The sequence below is a fragment of the Nelumbo lutea genome, chromosome 2, assembly GCF_056320005.1.
Source record: "Nelumbo lutea isolate HS-2025 chromosome 2, American lotus-T2T, whole genome shotgun sequence".
Classification (NCBI taxonomy): domain Eukaryota; kingdom Viridiplantae; phylum Streptophyta; class Magnoliopsida; order Proteales; family Nelumbonaceae; genus Nelumbo; species Nelumbo lutea.
Window position 1 is genome coordinate 63,145,956 of NC_142685.1, and position 24,524 is coordinate 63,170,479.

The following is a 24,524-nucleotide window of genomic DNA, read 5'->3' on the forward strand; positions in this document are numbered from 1 at the left end:
CAACACACGAGATGTTCCCACATCGCTACCCACAAGCCCCAATGGTATAGGATTTGAATCTCACACACCCAACTCAATGAGTAGATTTTTTCAATCATAATGGTTCAACAACTCCTTAGGACATAGTCCTATACTTCACTTCTGCACTTAACTTTGCAACCACAAACCGTTTCTTGTTTTCCAAGAAACCAAATTTCCTCCTACAAAGGTGCAGTAATCGATGGTGGGCCATCTATCATCAAGAAAACCAATCCAACCAACATCATTATAACCTTCGACCTTGGTATGGCCTTGTTTTGTAAAGAGAAGACCCCTACTAAGGTGCCTTTTTCAAGGACATAGATTGAACTCCCTCAATAACCATAAAGTGGGAAGGTCTAGGTGAATGCATAAATTAGCTCAAAACACTCATAGAAAATGCAACATTAAATCTAGTCATGGAATGAGATAGAGGTCTCCTAACAAGTCTCTGATACTAATGAACATAAGAAATTGTTTTTTATATCTGTCTAAATATTTATCAAAATTTTTTTCTACAAAATTATGTACTTTAATTTTCATATTTTTTATGTTTATATCTTTGTTTAAATATTTATAATTTAGTTACGACATCATGGTGGTTAATGCATTTGATCCAAAAGGTTGACCATTGACCTCCCACCTAGGTTGTCAAATCACATTTAGATCAACTATAATTTTATTAATTTCATTTACGTCATTAATAAAAAGGTTCAACTATGATACCAAAAAGGCATCGGATCTAAAAAACTTGTGACCAATCAACCAGAATATCATAAACATATTAACCAATTAAGTGGTATTTATCAAAATTCATGGGTGGCTTTTTATTGGTCAAAGCTTTTTGAGTTCCATGTCTTTCTAGTATCATAGATTTTCTTTTAACAAAAATAATTCTTGTTTATTACACACTTTTGTTATGACTAATATATAATATTAGATATGTGTCTAATTTTTCATTTTTTTTTTGTTTTTTTCAATAATTTGTTTATGTTTTCTATTTAAAAAAAATATTATTTAATAAAACATTATGGGTGGACCAAAAAGACTACATTAGTTTGGGCTTCCACATGGAGGTGGCCTAGTTACATTAGTCTGGGTTCGACCCAATTGGTTAGTTTTGTTACTTTGTTTTTCTATGATAAGAGCATGTTGACTGCCATTTAGACATTGTAGCAATCAAATAAGTCTAATGCATTCCAAATATTTGGTCTCAGTCCACCTATATACCTAGCCACAAATTGGTCTTCAGTTTCAGTTAATTCATTTTGAACCACGAACAGATGAAACTTTTTTGTGTATTTAATCTACAATATTAGTTCCTTGCTTTAGATTTTACAATTCTTAAAAGTGTAAATGAATATAATTAGGACAAATTTCTTAAACTACCCTTATGGTCTAAGTAATTGGCTAACTCTACCCTTACTGTTTATATATTATCTTAAAGTACCCTTACTATTTTTGACAATTGATATCATCGTTAAGCACTAACACAAAACAATGAAATGTCAATTTTACCCTTCACTATTCTTCGAACTTTCAAAATAAAACTCATTTGATGAAGATGGGTTTCTGTGTGATTTCAGTGCATAGAAACCACTTAAACTTTCCTCAAATTTGATTCGGACGCCTATAGATGGGTTGTCAGAAAACAAAACCCCACTGAACTCTAGCTCATATTTCAAACCGATACGGCCAAATTTCGTTCCTCAAGTTCTTCTTCCGCCCTATCCTCCTTGTCTCTTCCCCTTCCGTAGCCGAGGAATGCTTTACCACCAATGACATCCTCTTTGCCAACATCCTTGCCTCTTTGCCGGGAAATACATAGGTTACAACTATTCAAGCATTGCCTGGTCCTCGTATGGCAACAACTGGTGCAATCTCAAACACATCAGCACCCTCGAGATCTTATCCACAAGTCATCTTCAAATGATTTCCTGCTCACACACCAACAAGGTTCATCCTCCTATGCTCTTTGCATGATAAAAAAATCCGAACATTAAAGATTTTGATGTCAATGTTAGTTAGCAGAATATTGCTAGAATTGAAATTTAAGATTTTCTAAGAAGGAGAAGAACAGAACCAGGGTTCTTCGGATAAGAGATTTTCTCATTTTTGCTGATCTATGACTCAATGTCACAAAAATGAAGAAGAGTTGTTGAAACGTCGAAGATAGCAAGGGCTTCAGATTCTACCCTTTCTTTCTTTCATTCTCTCCCGGCCTTCGTTCTCCCCTGTCTCTCTCGACATGGTACACACTCCCCTGTGCCTCTCCCTGCTGTCAAAGTGCTGCTCGTACACACTCTTTCCCTCTCTCTCATCCTATTTTCTCTCTCTCTCTCTCTCTCTCTCTCTCTCTCTCTCCCTCTCTCTCTCTCCCTTGTTCCACCGTCCACCAATGATGGTTGTCCACCAGCACTAGTATACACTCCCTGCCTCCACTCTCTTGCTACCTCCAACCTTGGTCCGATGTGTAACTTCTTCTTTGATAACGATCATGGGTCTATCAGTCTCTTCTCTCATAATGATCTTGAGTTTGTCAATCTTTTTCACATCTCCTAGCTACAAAACCCCAATTTATCAGTCTTGTGGCTACTCGACTCGACTCGGAAGGAGGACAAAAGATGGAGTGGAGTCGCCACCTAAACTACTAGGAATTGGGAATTTAGGAAAACCCGGTATTCTTCAAGAGAAACAATTTGTTTTTTTTTTTGGTGACTCGCTTCCCAATGGGCAAAGTTCTATAGGTTGGCATCAGCTAGGAGTTTTGAATAGTTGTATGGTGGTGTGGTCCCCATCTTTAACTAAATGCCAAATGATATGATCATCTAGTGAAAGCAAGGCTTCTTCCGTTGGGTAATGAAGACAAGCATTCAATAGTTGAATCGATTAAGGTCATAGTTAATCTACTCTTGATGTTGCTTGTCTTCTGGTTCTAAGCTAATGATGGGGTTGGGCTCCAAACTTCTAATTCCGTGATGGGGTTAGGTTCCAAATTTGTTTGTTATGGTTCTTGTTTTATTTTCCCTGTGTCATGTCAATCTTCTATGTCTGTGTTTGAGATAGGCTTCAGGTCATCTTGCTTAGGCTCTAGCTTTTCCTGTCATACACCATGCCAGACTTCTGATTCAGTGATGGGGTCTTGACCGACCCGGTTTGAGTCTAGCTCTGGTTGCCTTACCATGCCATATGTCTATGTCTTGCTTTATACCATGCTAATCTTTTACGACAAATTCAAAGGTGGACTACTGTGATTCCAAAGTAGAACTTTGCCCTTGGTCTATACCTATATTATGATTTTCTTGCCCCTAGTTTATGGGAATCACTTGAGTTGAAACAATAGAACCTTATTGTATGTTTAATTGGTCAGTTTGCACATTATGCTCTTCTTTTGAATCAGTTCATTGTTGTGTATCTGCTTTATGAGCTTGATGGACTGAGTTGGATCAAAGGGCTGATCTTCTTCCGTCTTCTGTTGCATTACAACGATAATGTGCATTGCCATTTTGTGGGGTTCGTTTCCTGATCTCTAAATTGGCTTAATGAGTTGGGTTGAATCAAAAGCCTTGTCTCTCTTAGTTGTTGATAACACCTTCATAAATTGGATGGGACTAATGTACTTGGTGGGCTCAAATGGTTGGCTCTTTTGTTGCATGGTACTAACCTAATGACTTGGTAGGGCTTGTTGTTCTTTTGTTGGGCCTTGAGAATTGATTGGATGTTGGTTTTCTAGATCTTAGATCAACTTATTCTCAAAGATTGCTTGTTGAGGTTGACTGTTTGGAATTGATGCACTATAGATCATTGCTTGAGTTTGAAGCACATTCCTTAGTTGGTCAACCTCGAGTCTAAAGACACCCCTGTAATGTGCTTGTTGTTAAATGAGATGTCGGCTACTGATGATACTTTAAGGGTGAATGTATTACCAACTGTCAAAGAGTCTTCCACTTGGCTACTTGCACAAACTAGGGCTTGAAAAGTAAAATGATAAGGTAATATCAATTTGCTTGCATTATCCTTATTCAATCTCTTTAGGACCATTGAAATTTGGTCATCTTCACTAAGCCTCATATTCCTTGCTTGATCAATTCTAGTTTGTGCCTTGACAATAGGATGTTTGTGTTATACAAGTAGTGATTTGCAAAGGCATCAACTAGACTTGGCCAAGTCTTCACTAGGTTAGGGTCAGTGTTCATTAACCAAGTCATGGAAGGTTCAATTAGGCTCCTTAAGAACTATTAGGCTAAAAGCTCACTAGTTAAGCCCATGGGCCTTAGGATTTGCTGATGCATTCTAAAGTGTGTCCTTGGGCACCCAGACCCATTGTATTTGTCCATGTCGCACCACTTGAAACCTAGAGGCGGCCTATGTCCAATAGTCAAGTCAAGGTCGATTAAGCTCAAATTATTGCCTTGCAACTTGCCAAGGCTTTCTTCTAAGTAAGTCAACCACTGGTCTAGCCCAAGGTCAATTATAGTCATGGGCAAGAGTGTTGCCCCTTGCATGGAATTTTGGACTACTGGTTGTGATGGAGTAGAGGACTAGGGTGTCTGGGTGCAGATTGGTTGGGCTACTATTGCCCCTTGCATAGGCTCTTGGGCTTAGTTGAAATGCCCCCAATTTGGTTGAATTGGCATTAGTGGAGATTAGGTTGGGCAAGAATACCCTTGAATGGGTTGCATTAGAATTGTGGCCCATGATGATTAGGCCAGCCTTGGATGGCCTTGAATGGATTGAACTAGCATAGGTGAGGCATGTAAAGTTGGGCTTGACTATAGTACCCCCGACTAGGCTGAGCTGGCATGGTTAAGGTCCATGAAGTTTGGGTTTGGGCGTATTGCCCCTAGTTTGGCTGAACTAGCATAAATGAGAACCATAATGGTTGAGTCTGATTGCATTACCTTTGATTAGGATGGTTTGGCATAGATGAGGCCCATGATGATTGGGCTTGAATGTTTTGCCCCTGGTTGGGTTGAACTAGTAAGGATGGGGCCCACAATTGTTGGGCTTGAGTGTATTACCCCTAGTTGGGCTGAACTAGCAAGAATAGGGCCTACAAAGATTGAGATTGGGTGTTTTTCCCCTGGTTTGGTTGAACTGACAAAGATGGGGCCTAGGATGGTTGGGCTTAAGTGCTTTGCCCCTAGTTGGGCTGAATTGACAAGGGTGGAGCCCATGATAGTTGGGTTTGAGTGTTGTGCCCCTGGTTGGGCTGGACTAACAAGGATAGAGCCCATGATTGTTGGGCTTGAGTGCTTTGCCCCTGGTTGGGTTGGGCATAGTTTTTGGATAGGAGATGGCTTACTTGATTTCCGAATTGCTCTATAGATTGTTCTATTTGAGTTAGGAATTTGTCCATCCACTAGTTCCAGGATTGTTCAAATTAGCTTATTTTCTATCTTAACTATTCTATTACTCTAAATAGTTGGGTGACGTCCACACATGGGTTGGATTGGCCCTAGGTTGTAGCCATGGGGCTTGGTTGTGCAAGCTTTTATTTAAAAGAAAATGAAGAATTGTATTTGATTAGGCCCACAACTGCTCTTACCTGCTTGCTTAAGCAAAAACAAAAGCAAAAATACAAATGCAAACAAAAATAGAAATGCAAGAAAACTATAAAAAGAATATTAACTACAAATAAGTATCAATGCACTAAAGTGCCTAGTTCGGACTCCTGAGGGTAGTTGCTAAGGCTCTCTATATGCAAGGACTTGATTTTGTTTCTATAATCTCCTAAGTGGTGTAGGGGAACCTTAATCAGGTCGGGCTACCCATATACCTTAAGAAAAGTCCTCACCTCGTTTATCCAAAGTCCCCAACCTTATTCAAGCGGTGGTTGGATATACCAAAGGTAAGAAAGAAAAGTCTTCTTCCTATGATGATTATCCATAAGCAATCATACCTAGAGGGTGTTTTTTTTTTTTTGGTATTCGGTGTTATGCACCATTAAAACCTCCCATTGACCCTTTTCTCCCCAAAGCAGTGGTGGAACAAACCAGCTAATACAGCAACGAGCCAGCTCTTGGTTGGTAAGGTTCTAGGGTGTTGGATGACAAGAGAAGTTACATGAATGATGGAAGCCTAAAGATGTGCATATTCTTGAAAGATTAGTTGGATACTAAGGATAGTTTGCAAGATAAAGGAGGGCATGACACTTCACCATATGCTTGAAGAAAATGAAGTCAACATTTTCTACATACTAAATAATTGTATAGAATTTTTCTTTCTTTAAAATTATTGTTAATTTTGTGTTTTAATTTCATTTAAAGTATTTTTTATTTTTTCAACAATACCATTCTAATTTTTTTTCAATTTCTAATTTTATTATATTTTTTTATATTTTATTCCATTTCCAATACTCCATTCACCCATTATGTTGTTCAAATCGAAATGAAATATAATTTCTAAATGTTTTCAATTTATTGTCTATTTTGTATTTTGTTAAGTATTTTTTGTTAAATTTTTACTTTTCCCAAGGTTTGTATGTTGTATCACTTTTTACTTAGCAAAAAAATAAAATAAAATAATAAAAATGTCAAAAAACAAAAAGAAAGTTTGGCACAATTCGGCCTAAGCCCAAGGCCCCACCCATAGCCCATCCCATCACAGCTTGTAGCCTACCCAACCCAAGCCCATGTTATAGTAAGGCACGGCTCGGACTCACCAGGGCTCGTGCCATGGGCCATGCCGAACCTGACCTTTGAAGCATCCATAGGAGGCAAGCATAACTCGATTTACATCTCTAATACATCCATGGAACTCTGGGATCTCATCTTAAGACCTATTTCCCACCATCTTTGGTCACCACCTACAACTACAATCGATCTAGTTGCTTGTCATGATAATGAAAAGGATCAAATTGAGGCAAATGCATCAAAGTCATTGTCCCTTATTTCAAAATGAAAGCATAGTGATCCCAACTCTTAAGAAAGAGCATTGACTTGTTTTCTTAATTTTGTCATATCCTCTTGTGTTTTGTTTTTGATTTCTTTCTCCATGATGTGAATCACTTGTTTCTTCTTGGGAGCCATAATTGAAAGAATGACCAAACTTGTACTTTGATACCAACTGGAACAATTCAAAAACAAATCATATTTAGAGAAGCTTAAAAAAAAGAACCAAATCCAAAAAAATAGGAAGAAGAACAAGTCTTTACTGAATAATTAAGAGAAAATCAACAGAACTGCCTTAACTTTGGCCTAGCTACTCTTTATATAGACTTCTTTACACCCTTATGCCTTCTACAATAAAGTTCCCTTATGCCTTCTTTACACCCTTATGCCTTTACTAATCAGTTGGATAAGTGACGTTACCCCAACTTCTTATGTGTCTTGGAGTGATCCCAACCTACATAGAACTTGTTGGCCTCCTCTTATACTACATCACTCATTAGGCATCACCTTCTTGAATACTATAATGTCATTGTCGAATAACCATGGTCCCTTATCAAGATTTTGGTCACACTCGAAAGAACTTGGAAAGTGAACCAAGGGGGTGGCAGTAAATTCCATGAATTGTACTTTCAATTTTCAAATATTTGCTTAGAATTTCTTTAAAACCAACAACTTTGATGTTTTTATTAGTATGCAAACAAGGCTCCTTTGCAAATCATCAACATGAAGAGCATATTCAATGGATGCTTCAACCAAAGCATGAGAAGAAGGGAGAAGTAAGCTAGATAAGTCTTGTAAATTCTCGTCCTCCTCTATGAAAAAGCAACAATAAGTCGTAGAAAGAAGAGAGAAAAAGAAAAATGGTATTTGGACAAACAGGAAGATGATGTAGATGTGAGAGATCAAAGTAAGAGGGGTAGAAAGCATAGAGATACTAGCTGAATCATAGAGGGAGAGAACTAATTAAAGGTTAAAGGTGCAAAATTTGTGTTCTGTTCAGATTTACACCACAAACAAATGGAACTTTTATTATGGACTTACCAAAAATACAAAAGATTTCTAGTGAGGGGAAAAATACATAGACCCTCTTAATTAACCCACTATATAAAGTAGTCCAAGTCTTGGATTTATAAGAGTTAGCTAAGTCAGGCTGACCTATCCTAGTAGGCTAATTCATATGGGTTGGGTTGCACGTGAAAGGAGGGAGAGATCCATCGTATGGACCCCAAGAAAGTAGCGGAACAGGGTGGACAAATTTCAAAAATGTCTCTCCTCCCTTTCAACTGTGAATCATATTCCCTGATTTTAAAATACTATATTCAATGATCTAATCGAACCAAAACTGAACCAGATCTGAACCAAAGAGAAAGGGAAGGGTTATACCTGATACGGAGAGTCGGTATCTCCCAACATCGGTGTTCACGCACAAAGAATACTCCCAAGATCTTCTTCCACTGAAGATGACGCAGTGATACAGGAATAGAACCAACAGTGTTCGTCCTATGAACCAAATTCTTCACAAGAATTCAATGGAAGCGAAAAGCACCGAACACAATCAGCATTTCAGCAAAGACTGATATCAAGAACACCTTCTTGATCTTTCCCTCTCAGAGAGATCGAACCAGGAAGTGAATGGTGGCGGCTGGAGGAGAACTCTAGAGATGAAGTTGGCATATTTGCATTTCTTCTCTCTAGGGTTTTTGAGATGCAATCTCAAATTGCAAGAGGATGTTTTTGCTAAACACTTGGTTTGAATTCACGTAATTCAAGATTAGGGTTTCTCCTCTTTCTTAGTGATTAAGAAACCTCCTAATCCTATTAGGAGTTATCCCAATCCAAATATGTATTTGGATAGGGAATTATCTTAACCCTATTAGCAGATTAGGTCAGTCCACTCCAGATCTTATCAGGAAGTTACTAGATTCAAATCTTTATTTGAATCTCAGATCCGCCCCTTTAAGTGGGTAATTAAATCAGCCAGTTCGAAACGGGTTTTAGGCCCAATAAGTATTAAGTGCTCAACAGGCTTCCAAACTACTGCCCAGTTGGGCTTCTTTGTATGGCGTGGGACCCAAGTATTGATCTACACATCAACCACATGGGTTCGGCCCAGCCTTTGTTACAAGGCCTAGCCGAATTCACTGGAAAGCCCAATGAACCCCTTGAGCCCATTACATGGACTCTATGGGCCCAACATTTACACTAAGTGATCCTTGGGCCAAGCCATCTTATAAAAACCCAGGGACTGTGGGCAGATGCAAGATTAGCCCATCAGGTGTAACCCTAAATGGTCTTACACTTAACCTCTCAGCCCATAATGATCAAACACTGCCCGACAAGAGAGGACCTCTCCCTCGGCTGCAAGGAATAGTGTTGCACTCTTTGCTCATATGGATCTCGGGAATTAAAACAATTTGCAAATATTTTGAAACCGTATATATATGTATATATCTTATATATAAATTTTGCAAAATAAAATTCCAACAATTGAAATCAACTACTAGTAGTTTGGTTTCCATCAGAGAGAGTGCATCCATGATCATTACCTTTGTCTGACAAAGGGGCTGATCTTGTCACTATGATCACTCACTTAGATGAATTCTCAAACTGTCCCAACATACCTAGGTTTTGACCCCCGCTAAGGATCTCACTGATTGGCATATCAAAGATAGTCCAATCCGACACCTAGTGCAGTATCATAATTGAGTTTAGCGGTCAGGTGTAACTTTCCAATTTTGCCCAACAATCACTAAGGTCCAGGGCAATACTGGAAATCCGGTCTGGTTCAAAGATTCAAGTAATTCCACACTACATGTGCTTTGGGTCTCCCTGACAGTTGAGACAGGCCACCCCAACACTTGGTAGCACACCAGTGTCAGCCTATATAGGATAAATCTCCCCAAACTTACACAGAAACATACCACACAACATGAATCAAACATGCACTTCATTCATTTACACTAAATGTCAAAAGTACATTAAAACTGATTGGAGCTAAGGGCATACAAAATCTATCTAATAGCTCCCACTTGCACTTAGGTCCAATCTGGTACAAGCCGGAGTCTCATGCTTTTCACATGTTTCTCAAACACTTTTTGTGTGAGTGGCTTAGTTAATGGGTCTGCCACATTATCCGTTGATGCTACCCTCTGAATCAGGACATCCCCTCTACCAACAATCTCCCGCAGTACATGGTACTTCCTCTCGATGTGCTTTGCCTTCGAGTAAGCTCGAGGCTCCTTAGCTTGAACGATCGCTCCATTGTTGTCACACAACAACGGGATGGGTGATGTGTTAGGCGGAACCACTCCTAATTCGTGAATGAACTTTTTCATCCACACGACTTCCTTAGCAGTTTCACTTGCGGCAATGTACTCGGCTTCGGTTGTGGAGTCTGCCATGGACCCCTGTTTGCTACTTTTCTAGCAAACAACACACGATCCTATCGTGAAAACATACCCAGATGTAGACTTTCTATCATCTGGATCCGATTGGAAATTGACATCAGTATACCCTAGAATTTGTAGTGAACTACCATCGAATACCAGACAAAACTCTTTTGTCCTTCGAAGGTATTTGAGTATGTTCTTCACAACAGTCCAATGCTCCTGCCCTGGTTGGCCTAGAACCTGCTTACCACACTCACCGCCTGAGCGATGTCATGAAGAGTGCACAGCATGGCATACATGATGCTCCCTATGGCTGAGGCATAGGGAACATCTTTCATGCCCTCAATCTCTTCAGAAGTCTTGGGAGACATCTTCTTGGAGAGAGTGACTCCATGCCTGAAAGGAACATTTCCTTTCTTGGACTTCTCCATGTTGTACCTTTTGACAACTTTGTCAATGTAAGCAGCCTGGGATAATCCAATTATCTGCTTCGATCTATCTCTATAGAGTCGAAGACCCAATATATAGGAGGCTTCTCCAAGATCTTTCATGGAGAATTGCTACGAAAGCCACACCTTGACCAAAGTCAACATTCCTACATCATTCCCAATGAGTAGGATATCGTCCACATACAACACCAAGAATGTGACCTTATCCCCACTGGACTTCCTGTAAACACAGGGCTTATCCGGATTCTACTCAAAGTCAAACGATTTCACTGCAGAGTCAAAACGGATGTTCCAACTCCTATAAACTTGCTTAAGTCCATAGATGGATCTATTAAGTTTACATACCATGTGTTCCTAATTTGGTTGGAACCCGATTCAGTACGTAGATTGCAATCTCTAATTCCGAGTGTGTGAGAAGTGACCGGACCATGTCTAACAATGTCCTATTCCTCCTCTCTGAAACACCATTAAGCTATGGTGTTGTAGGAGGAGCTAACTGTGATATTATCCCGTTGGCCTTCAAGTAGTCCCTGAATTTGTCAGAGAGACAATCGCCACCTCGATCTAATTGAAGGGCCTTAATTTTTCTCCCTAACTGTTTCTCGACTTCTTGTCTAAACTCCTTGAACTTTTCAAAGGATTCGGACTTCTGTCTCATTAGGTACACGTAACCATGTCATGAGTAATCATTGGTGAAGGTGATGAAATACACGTGTTGGTTATGAGTCCTGACACTCAGGGGACGACATACATCAGTATGTATAAGGTCAAGCGTGCCTGTACATCTTTCAGGCTTACCGTTAAATGGTCGTTTTGTCATCTTACCTCGGAGGAAAGGCTCACAAGTGGGAAGATCTTCTATGGTTAGAAAATCCAAAGGACCATCCTTTACCAGTCTTGTGATTCGGTCAATACCGATATGGCCAAGTCGGTAATGCCACTGGCACGTGGGACTAACTATATCACGAGTCCTTTTCTTGGAGATTTTGACTGACATAGTTTCGGTTAAGTTAGTTTATAGAGAAGGATGTAGAACATAGAGACCGTTCTCTAGTTCCCCGCATGCGATGAATTTATTGTTCATTTTAATAGTAATCATATTACTAAAACAGACAGTATATCCATCAACACATAGTTTAGAAACAGAAATCAAATTTCTTCTTAAGTTTTGTACATAAAGACAATCCTTAAGTACAAGTATTCCTTTTCTAAAGACTAATTTTATGATTCCTATCACCGTAGTTGCAACACTTGCAGAAGTCCCCAAGTAAAGTGTCACTTCTCCTTCACTCAACCTTCTACTTACTTTGAACCCCTATAGTGAATTACACACATGAGTTGAAGCCCCAGAGTCAACACACCAGAACATAGAAGCAATTAACTGATTAGTTTCCATGACACAAGTTTCAAAATTACCTTTCTTAGATTCCAGGTAGACAGGACAGTTCCTCTTCCAATGGTCGGCCTGCTTGCAGAAGCGACAGGCATCAGATGCCTTGTCTTTCTTTTGTTTCTTAGATTTAGTGGCCTTTTTCTGGGGCTTCCTCTTTTCTCTCCTCTTCTTGCCAGATTTGCCAACTTCAACAAGCATGGCTATCGGCTCATCCTTTCTAATCATTTCCTCGGCTCGTTGTAACATGTTGGTGAGCTCTTAAACGTTGACATTCAGCTTGTTCATATTATAGTTCATAATGAACGGATTAAAGGACGAAGGAAAGGAGTTAAGAATGGTGTCTATCTATGTAACCAGATTTAGCCCAGACCCAAGGGCCTCTAGCTCGTTTATGTAACCCATCATCCGGAGACAATGGTCATGAACTTGCTGCCCCTCGGTCATCTGCGCGGTCATGAACTGGTTTAGGACCTTTTGGTGAGTAGAACGGTTTTTCTCTTTGTACATAGTTTTTAGACTATCCAATATGTCTTTGGCTAGTTCAATCTGATCGAACTGCCTCTGTATCAGATTATCTAAAGAGGCTATGATATAGCAGCGGGCTAGGAAGTTTTTCTCCTCTCATTCTTGGTATTCCCTCCTGTGGGCTTCTGAAGCCCTGTCTCCCGGATGATCCGGTGTAGGATTCTTTGCCACTTTATCTAACTTTTCTGAAGTTAGGACCAGCATAAGGTTTCTATACCAGTCAGCATAGTTTGGGCCCTTAAGTTTATTGTCGTCAAGCAACTTAGCAAATTGTCCGCTTGCCATTTTCTGGTAAACAATAAAATGTTAATCCACAACCTTTGTTTGATTCATGTTACCTACATAGATATGGCTTTTAATTTATGTTCCATTTCCATTTGTTCATCTCTAAGATTTCCCTCCTATCTCAGTGACGGAGATGGCGAAATGTCTCTGGAAATGTGGGAAATCACATAGGGTGCGTGGAGCCAACTGTTTCAGCTGCATAACCCCACCACCTCTTTGTGACGGATCATATCCACTCATCATATGAGTTTCCCTTTGGCCTTTGTCAGACAAGGTTAATAGTCATTTTAGGGTAAACATTTCTGTCTAGTGAGTGCTCACCCATCATATTCAGGTTACACTAAGGTACCGTGAGAGAGTTCCCATTTTCTGGTGAAGCCCCTCCCACATCGGTCTATGATGCCCCTATCATTTTATGAAACACTCTGACAGACCCAACAACAAATGGATAGCCCAATTTTATGGTGTGTTTCCTCATTACTGAAGGACCCATCATCGTGCTAATGACGAAAGGCCTTTAGAGAGTCCATCATATGGATTTCCCTATCACATGCACTCATATTACCGAAGGGAACAAGTGATTACGCCCTAGTTAATTTAGGTCAAACCAAAGTGGCTCCCACTGACTTTCATAAAGTCAGATTTCTGGTGGCCCAATTTGGCTAGGGTTTCCGCCCATGTCTCTATTTAGGGTTGTGGGGACCATCACGAAAGGAAGGGGTCATCCAATGACCATAAGGGACACCATGGCAATGATGTGCATTCAGCCATGGTATGTGCGAGAGCCACTAACGTATCATCATGGGCCAAGTGCTTATGGCCCATGGTCGCAGCACATCAAACATCCACACATCGCATGTAATGGAAGAATTGATCCAATCAATTACTTGCTGTAAAGCCCATTAATAAGCTCATTTATAATCCATAATATTAACAATTAACATTATCTAGGTATATTGGCTGAATAGCAGTTAGCAGTTCGGCCCATATAGCTTTTACACAAAAGTGGGCTTTTGCAATTTTAACTTTTTAAAATTGGGCTTTATAGGTTGGGCCGAATTGGTTCTTCCAATTAAAGATTAGTTTCAGACCTAAAAGTAGGAGAAATCAGGGCTGAGAATAGCCCTATTCGAACCCTAGATTCGGTCCAAACAACTTTGGTCCAATCTGGTCCGAAATAGTCCAAAACCGATTTTTAATTCAAGAAACAATTCAAGAAAGATCTGAAATTAATATTTCTGATTTTAGACAATCACAAATCAGATATGGACTGTTCGTACCACCTGCAAAATAGAGGTTAGTAATCAAGGGTTGCAGTTTCATAAACTGCAAAACACAGAATGTGATATCACGATCTAATTTCTATTAATTAATTACATTCTTGATTGAATACTATACATTCAGTCTAGAAAAAAAAATATTTTACAGACCGAATAGAATAGAAACTACAAAAAGATTGTGCAAACTATCTACGCCAAATCTGCACTTCAATCTCCATGTACGAACAACCCATTTAAATCAAGAAATAAATTAAGCACATTTCCAAATAAATTTCAGATTTAACAAAAATTAATTTCAGATCAATCGCTCACATCCAGAAACAATTTCTTGGAACAAAAACAACAATCTGCGCAAATCCAGGTAGAACAGCTTCTGCCCATTTGCGTAGGTTCAGATCTAATTTTCTTAGCTCAAGATTCCAACCTATGGCTCTGATACCACTGAAAGGAGGGAGAGATCCATTGTATGGATGCCAAGAAAGCAGCAGAACAAGGTGGGCGAATTTCAAAAATTTCTCTCCTCCCTTCCAACTGGGAATCATATACCCTAATTTTAGAATACTCTATTCAAGGATATAATCAAATCAAAACGTAAACCAGATCTGAACCAAAGAGAAAGGGAAGGATTATACCTGGTACGGAGAGTCGGTATCTCCCAACATCGGTGTTCACGCCCAAAGAATACTCCCAAGATCTGCTCCCACTGAAGATGACGTAGTGATACTGGAACAGAACTAGTAGTGTTCGTCCTATGAACCAAATTCTTCACAAGAATTCGATGGAAGTGAAGAGCACCGTACATAATCAGACTTTCAGCAAAGACTGATATCAAGAACACCTTATTGATCTTTTCCTCTCAGAGAGATCGAACCAGGCAGTGAATGGCGGCAGCTGGAGGAGAACTCTAGAGCTGAAGTTGGTGTATTTGCTTTTCTTCTCTCTAGGGTTTCTGAGATCCAATCTCAAATTGCATGACGATGTTTTTGGTAAACCCTTGGTTCGAATTCATGTAATTCAAGATTAGGGTTTCTCCTCTTTCCTAGTGATTAAGAAACCTTATAATCCTATTAGGAGTTATCCCAATCCAAATTTGTATTTTGATAGGGAATTATCTCAATCCTATCTACAGGTTAGGTCAACCCACTCCTGATCTTATTAGGAGGTTACCAGATTCAAATCGTTATTTGAATCTCATATCCACCCCTTTAAATGGGTAATTAAATCAGCCAGTTAAAAATGGGCTTTAAGTCGAATAAGCATTAAGTGCTCAACAGGCTTCCAAACGGCTGCCTAGTTGGGCTTCTTTGTATGGCGTGGGACCCAAGTATTGATCTACACATCAGCCACATGGGTTCGGCCCAGCCTTTGTTACAAGGCCTAGCCGAATTCACTGGAAAGCCCAGTGAACCCCTTGAGCCCATCACATGGACTCTATGGGCCCAATTTTTACACTAAGTGGTTCTTGGACCAAGCCATCTTATAAAAACCCAGGGACTATGGGCAGATGCAAGATTAGCCCATCAGGTGTAACCCTAAATGGTCTTACACTTAACCTCTCAGCCCATAATGATCAAACATTGCCCGACAAGAGGGGACATCTCCCTCGGCTGCAAGGAACAGTGTTGCACTCTCTACTCATATGGATCTCGGGAATTAAAACCATTTGCAAACATTTTGAAACCGTATATATCTATATATATCTTATATATAAAATTTGTAAAATAAAATTCCAACGATTAAAATCAACTGCCGGCAGTTTGGTTTCAATCAGAGAGAGTGCACCCCTGATCATTACCTTTGTCCAACAAAGGGGCTGATCCTGTCACTATGATCACCCACTCAGACGAATTCTCAGACTATCCCAACATACCCAAGTTTTGACCCCGCTAAGGATCTCACTGATTGGCATATCAAAGACAGTCCAATCCGACACCTAGTGCAGTATCATAATTGAGTCTAGGGGTCAGGTATAACTTTCTAGTTTTGCCAATGAATCACCAAGGTCCAGGGCAATACTAGAAATCTGGTCCAGTTCAAAGATTCAACTAAACCCACACTACATGTGCTTTGGGTCTCACCCTGGCAGCTGAGACAAGCCACCCCAACACTTGGCAACACACCAGTGTCAGCCTTGACAGGATAAATCTCCCAAGACTTATCCAACGGCAATGAACATTCTAAACTAACGCGAGTCTCATTAAGTGTTCAGTTTAAGGGTCTTACACAGAAACATACCACACAACATGAATCAAACATGCACTTTATTCATTTACACTAAATGTCAAAAGTACATCAAAACTTATTGGAGCTAAGGGCATACAAAAACTGTCTAACAACACGATTCCTCATCCTTAACCCAACCCAACCCGATTTTTCCATGTTGGATTCGAGCCTTCCCTCCAAGTTGCGTCCCTAGTCATTTATCTAGTTTTTTAGCCATGTTTCTTTTCTTTTTTTTTTTTTTTCTTTTTGAGTCCAAAAGGCAATTCTTCATTAAAAATACTCAGATTACAAGAAATAAATAGAAATATTAAGGAACTCAAGACTGAAAACCAACTAGATACCACCAAGCATCAAGAAAGAAACAACAACCTAGGTAAGTTGAGCACTAGGAGCATCAACAAGCAAGGTCTTTGTAATTGGCATTAACGAAGAAATCACCAGTAAAATGAAAGTCATAATCCTTCAACAGAAACTATAAAACCCTTGAAGACTTCTGTAACACTGAAGACACAACACAAACACTTAAACACCTACCAACAAACACAAAAGAGAGAAAACACACACACATATACACAAAAGACCTAAACACACCTGAAAACCTTGACAAAAACAAGAACATTAATGGAACGGGCTTAAGCCCACACCCCCCACAGTTTCAAGCTCAGATCTTCTTGGTGCCCGTGGTGGCACCTTTGGACTTGCCACCTCAGCCCCTTCACTGTTTTGATTTGAGAATGGAGTACTTGGTTGTGGGTCTTTGAAACATTCTTTCTTCTTTAAATGGGCGTGTCCAATAGTAATCCCAACATTGGCAATTCCATGGGCGTCATGTTCAATTTCTTCCTCTTGCCTAGATTTCCTTTTCCAGCCCAGTCCATTGCCTTCTTTAATTTTGGGTTTAGTAGGGTCCACTACTTGTTTTACAACTAAAGGGGCTGAAACATTAAGAGCCTTAGAGACTTCTAAGTCTATTTCCATAATCTGCTCCATATCTTCTCCCAAATCTTCATTTAAGATTTCCAAATCAGAATTTAGGAGAGCCTTTCCTTTTATTTTTTCTTTTTTTAAATTTGAATCTTCATAGCTCTCTTCAGTTCTAGTGTCCTTTCATTTATACATCCCCCAAGATTATGCATTGATTTTCGGTTGAGGGAAAGACATGAATGGGGTTCTCCTTGTCTGCGTCAGCATCGCCTGAGTTCGATCGCCGGCTGCTCACCTTTGCATGCCTATGCTTATCAGCTTTCTTTGAGTTTTGTTTTCCCCCTTGTTGTCTTCTTGTTTCGCACCACAAATATTTTGTGAATCAAGGTTGGAGTAGATTTTGTAGGTGTTTACGAGCCTCCCCTATCTTGCAAGTGTCAATTGCATTGTTCACTCTTGCTCTGTATTCACATTTGTCCTGTATATGGCCCAATCTGCCGCACAAATAGCAAAATTTGGGGAGCCTCTCGTACTGAAACTTAGCAGGTATAGACGTATAGTAGTATTGTTTAGAAATGTGTAGCGAGAGGATCAGACTGGTGGGCTGTAGATACTCATGGATACTTTGATCCAGATGAAATTACTCCATTTCTTTTCTTCCCCTTGTTGTGGTTCATAAGTCTTGCCAATAGCTTTTGCATGTTCCATTCCCACCGCCAGAGTAAGGTTCTCTACTAGGAGTCCTCTTATGTGCACCCAAATATCAATGTCGTTAAGGAGGTAAGAGGAAAGGGCCATATCAAGTAGGCACTTCTCCATGATGATAAGATCTTTGTCAAACGTCCAAGGTCCATTGTCAACAATTGCATTTCTCTCCACTCTAGAGGGGGAATCTAATCAGGAAGGCATCCGGTTCAAACTCAGATATTGCATATGGGTTTATGTGCCAAGCGGCTTTTAAGCCTTTACATAAACCTAGAAGGCTGATCTCTTTATCAGTCAAAATCTTAATCACTAAGAAGGGTCTGTTTCATTGCTGAGAAAGGGATGTGAAAAGAGAAATATTCTTAAATGATTCATCTTTCCTATGTTTGTTTAGTGGTATACAGTGCTTTGGGATGAGAAATGAGGGGGACGCAGGATCCCAAAAACAAGTGAGCGGGATCGCACCAAAACAGTGTAACCCCAGTAGGAAAAGAAAAGTTAAAGACACGTTTGAGAAAATTTATTGGGCTTTATCAAAATAGGAGTTCGTAGTTTTGTCTCCTTTGTAAGTAGCACCCCAACAGTCATATCTCTGGTGGCTTCTCCAGACATCTCTTTGGAAGGTAAGACAAGATCCATGAACAACTTGATTAGGCGATTATATTTTACCCATTTTTGTTTTTTTTTTCAGTCCATTATTCATTCTTTTCTATCTCCATGTTTTTCCCCTCATTGCTTGGAAACTTAGTTTGTGTATTCATTGTCTCCTATATGAGGTTTTGTTGGAATGAAACTGCATCATTCACGAACATGCATCTATGCCTTTTTTTTTCAAAATTTCCTCTCATTTTAACCCAACGGTGAGATCCGGTCACACTAGGGTTTTTATCATTCTTTGTGAATGCCTTATATGTGATTTCCTTTTGTAAAATGTCCAAACACACATGGGTTTTCTAGATCTAATATTTTCACATCATTTGTGCAGATTTGTGCCAAGAACGTATTTGTTCCCAAGCTTGAGGTAACACCCATACTCAATCTTCCATTGTTTCCCATGTATCTTCATTCTATTTTGGTTGTTCTTTTCTCTATTTTTGTTTTTATTCCCTCCATTCTCTACAAGATCAGTAATAATGTTTGCAAGGTTAAATACAATCTCTATTTTTTGCTTTTATTCCCTCTAATCTTTGCAAAATCAGTAATAATGTTTGCAAGGTTAAATATAACCTCTATTTTTTACTTTTATTCACTGTAATTTTTGCAAAATCAATAATAATGCTTGCACAGGTTAAACATAACCTCTGTTTTTGTTTTTATTCCTTCCAATCTCTACAAAATCAGTAATATTGTTTGCATGGGTTAAATATAATCTCTATTTTTTTATTTCCTCCGGTAATAATGCTTGCACATGTTAAATATAATATTTGTTTTTGTTTGTATTTCCACCAATCTTTGCAAAATCTGTAATTTTTTTTTGTGCTACCACACATTGGTCACCTACATTCATTTTCTTGACCTTAGGAAATTCATTTGATACCCTTCAAATAGCCTAGATCATGAGACCTGAACTAATAAATTGATTAGTTACTAGTTTTTCAGAAAACTATATAAGAATTTATATGTAGCTTTTACAGTATCAATTGATTAGTTATTAGTTTTTATAGTATCAAACCTTTTTGGTATCATTTCACACTCTTTGGTTTGTTAAGCCTACATAGAAGTAGGTAAATTGTGTAAGAATTTCTATGCATCTTACCTCAAGGCCAACTAAAATTTAGTTAGTTTTCTATTTTGATGTTAATACTTATTAAAGTATAGGTTAAATTACTTATTTATTTACTTAATAAGGATTTATTGATGGAAGACCAACATGAGGAAAAATCAGATATAATAGAATGATTTTGAAACTTGATGACATCTTCTATGCTTGATTATTGAATTTTATTACTAACTCTTTGTTATTATTCATATAAAATTTTCCATACCTAATTAACCAACATAATTTCATATGATAGAATCCCTTTGATCTTACTCTGTTCCACTCCTATGTTCTACTCTAATCATCAAATAAGCAGTTTTAAACTGCATTGTCATACATCATATCCTTTATGTTGCAACAGGGATGTATATGAACATGTGGAAGAGGTTGGTCACTTCAAACATGAAAAATGACATTCAGTAAAAAATGACAATATGTTAGCCACTAATTCCCTTTAATTTTTCTAGATTAGGCCTTCTACACACCATTATGGATAAGTAAAGTCAAAGTATCCTCAAACCTTCCCATGTAGCTTGTTAGTTCAAGAGCACCTACATCTTTAGAAATTTCAGAAATAAAAAAAGAAAGTTAATAACACTGTATGATAAGCCATAGAATAGTATGCCAATAAGTTCAAAAGGATTATTTATGGAACATTCCCCTATAAAGGCTCTGTCACATGAATTAGCCATCAAAAGAGACAAAAAAATGATCAAGAAAACTGGATTTTATAGTTTATGTTGATCTATAAAACACAAGAAAACTTGGTGCCAAGGCACAAGATGAAAGTACTTCTCACCATCCAAACCTTGCCAAAGGAAATCTCTTTGGATTTTTTTTCTAGAGATTCCTGAAACAGGGGCTATGTAAAAGTGAAAATGCTAAACCATTGATAGACCCTCATTGGAAGCACTAATCCAATCTGAAACTATAATGGGTGAGGTTTGGTTAGAAAATCCCAATCTGAGTTGAAACTAGATTGAGGTTGGGATGAAGCCTTAGGTAACTCAACACAATTCAAGTCTTTTTACCAAAAAAAAAACAGAAAGAAAAAGAATGAGGGAAGGGGAATAGGGTGTTTTGTGTCCAAATCTGAGTTAGAAACCTATAAACTTTCAAAATTTCAGATTTATAAATCTACATGTATTCAAAATTTCAGATTAAAGAATGTTGAAATAAAATTTTAAGAAACTAGTACACACTTAAACTTATTCATCGTTGATGATTTGTTTTTTTTTTTTCTTTGACTACTTTTTCTAACATGCAAACTATACTAACATTCTGGAATATGTCAGTATAGTTTTCAATGTTGCAAGAATATGTGGATTATATTGATAAAGAACTATCAGTTAACCAGGATTTAGAATGGAGGGATTTATTGGAGAGACTATATGGACAAAAATAGATTGTTATAATTAATTGAGAATAGGAAAAGCAGCATTTGCAAAGTAATGCAAGATTATTCGTGAGATAGGGAGACTATATGATACGTTGAATTGCATGGTAGAAGAACAAGTAGCATGTTTCCTACACATATTGGCACACAATGTTAGGAATAGAACAATGGACTTTCATTTCAGTTGATCTTGTGAGATTGTAAGTCATCATTTCAACAATGTATTGAATGCATTGTTGAGCTTGGAGGATAAGTACTTGATTCAACCAAGTGGTACTGAAACACCTCCAAAAATTAGAAATTGACTTAATTTTTTGTCATATTTCAAGGCAACATAAGTCATAGTGTCTTCTTTATGACATATACACTCATAATAATGCATAATAAAATGCATATGTATAATGGCAAGATTTTGTTGGGGCAATTGATGTCTCACACCTCCCTATAAAATTCCCTTCTGTTGATGTTGATAGAATTTGAGATCGTAAATCTTACCCTACACAAAACATCCTTGTTGCATGTTCTTTCAATTTGTAGTTCACATCTGTATTACCTGGTTGGGAGTTGCTGCATCAGACTCTTATATGCTTAACAATGCTCTGAGGAGGGAGCATAAATTAGAGGTCCCTTAAGGTATTAATAAACTCTCATCAGAGTCATTTGTATTTAATAGGTAAGAATGTATGTGTTTCCTAACTTCTTATATTTTAAATAGATAAATATTATCTCGTAGACATAGGATTTTTATTAAAGACTGGATTCATTACACTATACCAAAACACACAATACCATCTAAAGGAATGGGGTGCACATCAACTTGACAACCCAAAAGAATTGTTTAACCTTCGGCACTCATCACTTAAAAATGCCATTGAACGGATCTTTGGGGTATTGAAGAAATGCTTTCCAATTTTGGTATCTCAACAACAATATCTTTTTAAGTCTCAGGTGAATATTGTGTCTACATGTTGTATCTTGCACAACCATGTCATGGGTGTCGATCCATATGACTTTATCATGCGTCATTATGATTGAGAAGCAGTTGACACAACTCACCCAACCATCTCAATGAGCTAGTAGAAATGAACAATCATGGGAAGGAATTTGTTTCAAAGACAAAATAACTACCTAAATGTGGGTTGATTATGTCTTTTATCGATCTAGGGCTCGACATTAATTTCTTCTTGTTGTCTAACTCTTTCATTTTTTTCCTATGTGCACTCTCCTTTTTAAAATGATTGTTGTTTGAGTTTAGTAATTAAATATTGCTATTTATACAAAAATACTTTGTCTAACTTAGTGTTATGGATTTATATTGTTGAATTGCATTGTTCATTTGATTAGCATGAAATATAAATGGACTCTTCTAGCTCTCAACCTGATAACAAGAATGAAAAATCAAACATGAGGTAGACCCAAGATATGGATAATTTACTCATTGAGACACTTTTTTAGCAAGTCAACCTTGGAAACAAAGTTGACAAAAGTTTCAAAGCACCTGCCTACACTATAGTAGCACATGCTATTAGCATGAAGTTTTCAATTAACTGTACCCAAGGACACATATGGAATAGGTTGAAAACAAACATGTGGAACTTTGTCATATTAAAAAACCTTTTGAATCAAAGTGTTTTTGCATGGAATCATTCAACCAAGACAATAGATGCAACGCCTAATGTTTGGGCTACATATATTGAAGTAAAATAGATTAATAACATTCACTTTAAACACTTAATTTTCAAATTAGTATGAAATATGACTTATTATGAAGCTCCCATAGTAAATAAACAGGCACATCTAGAGGCAAAGCAGTTCAAACGAAAAAGCATTCCCAACTATGACCAACTGGCATTGGCTTGTGGTAATGATCAAGTGACTGAAAATGGTGTCTTCATAGCCAAGGAGCTAAACAAGCAAGATGCAATTTCCGCAATTACCACTAATGCAACACCGAATGCTAAGCATGTGTTTGATGACATTGATGAGGCGGAGAATTTTGGAGATCCTAGCCTTCAAGCAAGGTCAGTAGAGGGAAGTAGTTCTGCAAAATGAAGAGTTTTAGGAAAACGAAAGTCATGCTTCAGTTGTTACTGAACAAGTACAAGATATTGCTACACATCTTGGAAAACTTGCATCTGTAGCTGAGAGAGGGTTTGGTTTATTCAACAAGGAGAAAATGTATGTAGATGTTATGAGTTTAGAAGGATGTTTAGTGGAATTTCTAATGAAAGCATATGGCTTCTAAGTTGAATCTAAGAGTCAAGTTATGACATTTTATGGAGTGGAGCCACACTGAGGAAGACATGGCTTCAAATGAAGTTGGGGCCTCCATATTGAAGGAAGGAATGAGAGAATTGAACTATTACAAGTAACAAACTCAGTATTAACTATATATGACAAAAACTTGTTTTGATGGTTGAGCTTTTGCATCCATTTTGTACATTTTGTTGGGATGCACTAGCAATTTGATGGTTGCCCCCTTTTTGTGCGATTGTCAATTTACTTTATTTTGATGATTATTAAACTATACTTGTGTTAAGTGGAATGTATGGTTATATTCTATATCAACGAATTTATCGGTATATGGATGATTATGAGTGCATGGAATGGACAGGTTGAAGTAGTGGCATTGGATGAACTAATTACAAGTTAAAAGATAACTTTCAGTTGATTTATTGATATATGGATGGCTTTTTTTTTATGAAATAGGTTATTGAATGCATGAACAGGTTTTTCATGGATTCATGAACAACTTCTTCAATGAATGAACAGGTTCAAATAATGGAGCACTTTTAACTCCTAGTATAACTTTTTTTATGAATGCATTAACAGGTTTTTTGATGAATGAACAAGCTTTTGGTGAATGATGAATGTATGAATAGGTTCTTTGATGAATGAACAAATCCAAATAAGGGAGCATTTCTTTGATGATTGAATAGCTTATTGAAATATTTTCTCGTATAAATTTTCTTATAAAACAAACACTAGAAAATGGATTTTCTTACAAAAATTTTCTCAGCAAACAAACGCAGTGTGACTAACTGAGGAAATAATTTTTCCTTTTTCTCATCCCAACTTTTTTCATCTCATCCTTTCCAAGGTTTTTAAAACTGACCCGGAGAACAAACCGGTCAGGGGTCTGAAAAACAGAACTGATCACCTGACTGGTTCCCAGTTTTTCCTGTCCAACCAACCGGTCCGATCTGGTTTTAAAAACCATGATCCTTTCTCAACAATCAAGCAGACCCTAAGGATCTGTTCCATTCTTAGGAATAAGAAACATGT

The 24,524-nt window shown here is 38.0% G+C and overlaps 1 protein-coding gene across 4 annotated transcripts; it reads left to right on the top strand.

Moving 5' to 3' along the window:
- Positions 1–1,679: 1,679 nt before the first annotated feature.
- Positions 1,680–23,827, top strand: LOC148871152 (uncharacterized). Of its 4 annotated transcripts, none has more exons than XR_016107481.1 (3): positions 1,680–1,974; positions 19,070–19,105; positions 23,020–23,827. XR_016107481.1 is itself a non-coding variant. In XM_088971072.1 (3 exons), exons 1-3 carry the CDS (start codon positions 1,948–1,950, stop codon positions 23,289–23,291), a joined length of 324 nt encoding a protein of 107 aa, XP_088827198.1. In that variant the 5' UTR covers positions 1,844–1,947; the 3' UTR covers positions 23,292–23,432. The 4 variants fall into 4 exon arrangements, 1 of the variants encoding a protein (XP_088827198.1); XM_088971072.1 differs by having other exon boundaries at positions 1,844–1,974; positions 23,031–23,432; XR_016107480.1 differs by lacking the exon at positions 1,680–1,974 and adding an exon at positions 17,243–18,707 and having other exon boundaries at positions 23,031–23,827.
- Positions 23,828–24,524: the final 697 nt, after the last annotated feature.

Bases quoted from the DNA above. Each gene is read 5' to 3' on its own strand.
- LOC148871152 (XM_088971072.1), top strand. From the start codon at position 1,948: ATGATTTCCTGCTCACACACCAACAAG. The intron at 1,975-19,069 runs GTTCATCCTCCT...TCATTTGTGCAG, and splicing joins CCTGCTCACACACCAACAAG to ATTTGTGCCAAGAACGTATT. The intron at 19,106-23,030 runs GTAACACCCATA...GTAAATAAACAG, and splicing joins TATTTGTTCCCAAGCTTGAG to GCACATCTAGAGGCAAAGCA.